The sequence below is a fragment of the Pteropus vampyrus genome, unplaced genomic scaffold (genome assembly GCF_000151845.1).
Source record: "Pteropus vampyrus isolate Shadow unplaced genomic scaffold, Pvam_2.0 Scaffold12379, whole genome shotgun sequence".
Classification (NCBI taxonomy): domain Eukaryota; kingdom Metazoa; phylum Chordata; class Mammalia; order Chiroptera; family Pteropodidae; genus Pteropus; species Pteropus vampyrus.
In genome coordinates, this window is record NW_011901160.1 from 1 (window position 1) to 1,411 (window position 1,411).

The window sequence follows — 1,411 nt, forward strand, 5'->3', positions numbered from 1 at the left end:
TATATATAACATAATGTTTACTCCATATGTATAGTATAACGTATAATGTTTATTCCTTATATAGAGAGAGCATAATGTATAATGTCTATTCCTTGGACGGATTCATTATATTTAAGGAGCCCCAGGAAGCACGATGGACATTGCTGTTTGCAAAAGCTGGTTTGTATTCTGAAGTTTCCTGTGACTCTTTCTGTTTTTGTTTGTTTGTTTGTTCTCCTAGGCATGGTGAGACCCCTTAGTAAGGCTTGGCGTAACGAATTCCGGGGTTGGTTTTCCGACCTTGCCAACCAGGTGGGGCAGGCGGAAGAAGCAGGTTCCCCCTTGTTGCCCACAGGCTCTGGCAGCTTCGCAGCGTCGGGCAGATGGAGTTTCCGGCCTCGCTCCGTGGTCTTCTGGTCATCCGCCCGCGCTCCTTTCTGTCTGAGGTCAGGGCCCCGGGAAGAGCGAGCGGTCGGTCACAGCATCCGGAGGGCAGTCCTGCAGCGTCCACACCCTCCTCGCCCGCCGCTCTTTACGTGCCAGGCCGGGCGCCCGTGGCTGGGCTCGCCGCCGCGGCTCGGAGGTTGGGCCCTCCCCTGGGGTGATTTCAGCCCTGAAGGTGGAAATGCGGAAGTTTCCAGCCGCGACAGACAGATGAGGCTCGGGTCTCGCTCGGCATGCGCTGCAGCGGCTCTGCAGCGCCCCAGGCCCCGGTCGTCCGCACCCCGCGACCCTAAAGGCCGACCAGTCGCCGGAGCGCTATGGCCACGCTGCCGAGCACAGAGCGCCGCGCGTTCGTGCTCAAGATCAACAGGTAAGACGCGTCCCGGGGTGCGGCGGACTGGCGGCCGCACCGCCTCAGCCCACCAAGCGGGGCGCGGGAGCCGCTCGCAGGGCTGCCGCCCGCGGAGTCCCTAGCAGTCCCCGGCGGGGGCGCGCCTGAGACCCGCCGAGCGCTGGCCCCGAAGCCCTTGCCATGGGGCACCTGAGCGCGCAATGGCCGGTGCGCCGGGCTCAGCCAGCTCCTCTTGGAAAATCCCAGCCCTCCTTCTTGTCCTCAGCCACCAGCGTCCTTTCTCAGAGCAGCCTCTCCGGCCACCTCCTCAACCCCGCCTCTCCCTCGCCGCCCTCGGGGTTCTGACAGGTGGCCAGGCCAGGGAGTGTGAAGGGCGCCGGATTAGCTATGCTGAACACACTACGGAGTTTCTTATAAACTGCTTCTTACTTTGAGGCTGCTTTGAGAAGGTACAAGAAAAGAGGTGGTTGAAATGAGAGTTTTGCTCTGAGGCTGTTGCTTCAAGACTTCAGTTGTCCTGAGTTGGGCTCTTTGCCTTTTCTTTTTATTTTTCCAGAAAAAAATTTGGCTCCTGCTGACATGGCTATTTTTATTCCCTGGTCCAAAGAAGCCATGAAGTGGAAAAAGTGATTTTTT

The 1,411-nt window shown here is 58.3% G+C and overlaps 1 protein-coding gene across 1 annotated transcript; it reads right to left on the bottom strand.

Annotated features, from left to right (window-relative positions):
* Positions 1–279: 279 nt before the first annotated feature.
* CUNH9orf66 (chromosome unknown C9orf66 homolog) lies at positions 280–893 on the bottom strand (the record flags this gene model as incomplete). The annotated part of the gene is given in 1 exon segment (XM_023526859.1): positions 280–893. A coding segment is annotated over 1 exon segment (614 nt), but the record flags the coding sequence as incomplete, so codon positions are not given.
* Positions 894–1,411: the final 518 nt, after the last annotated feature.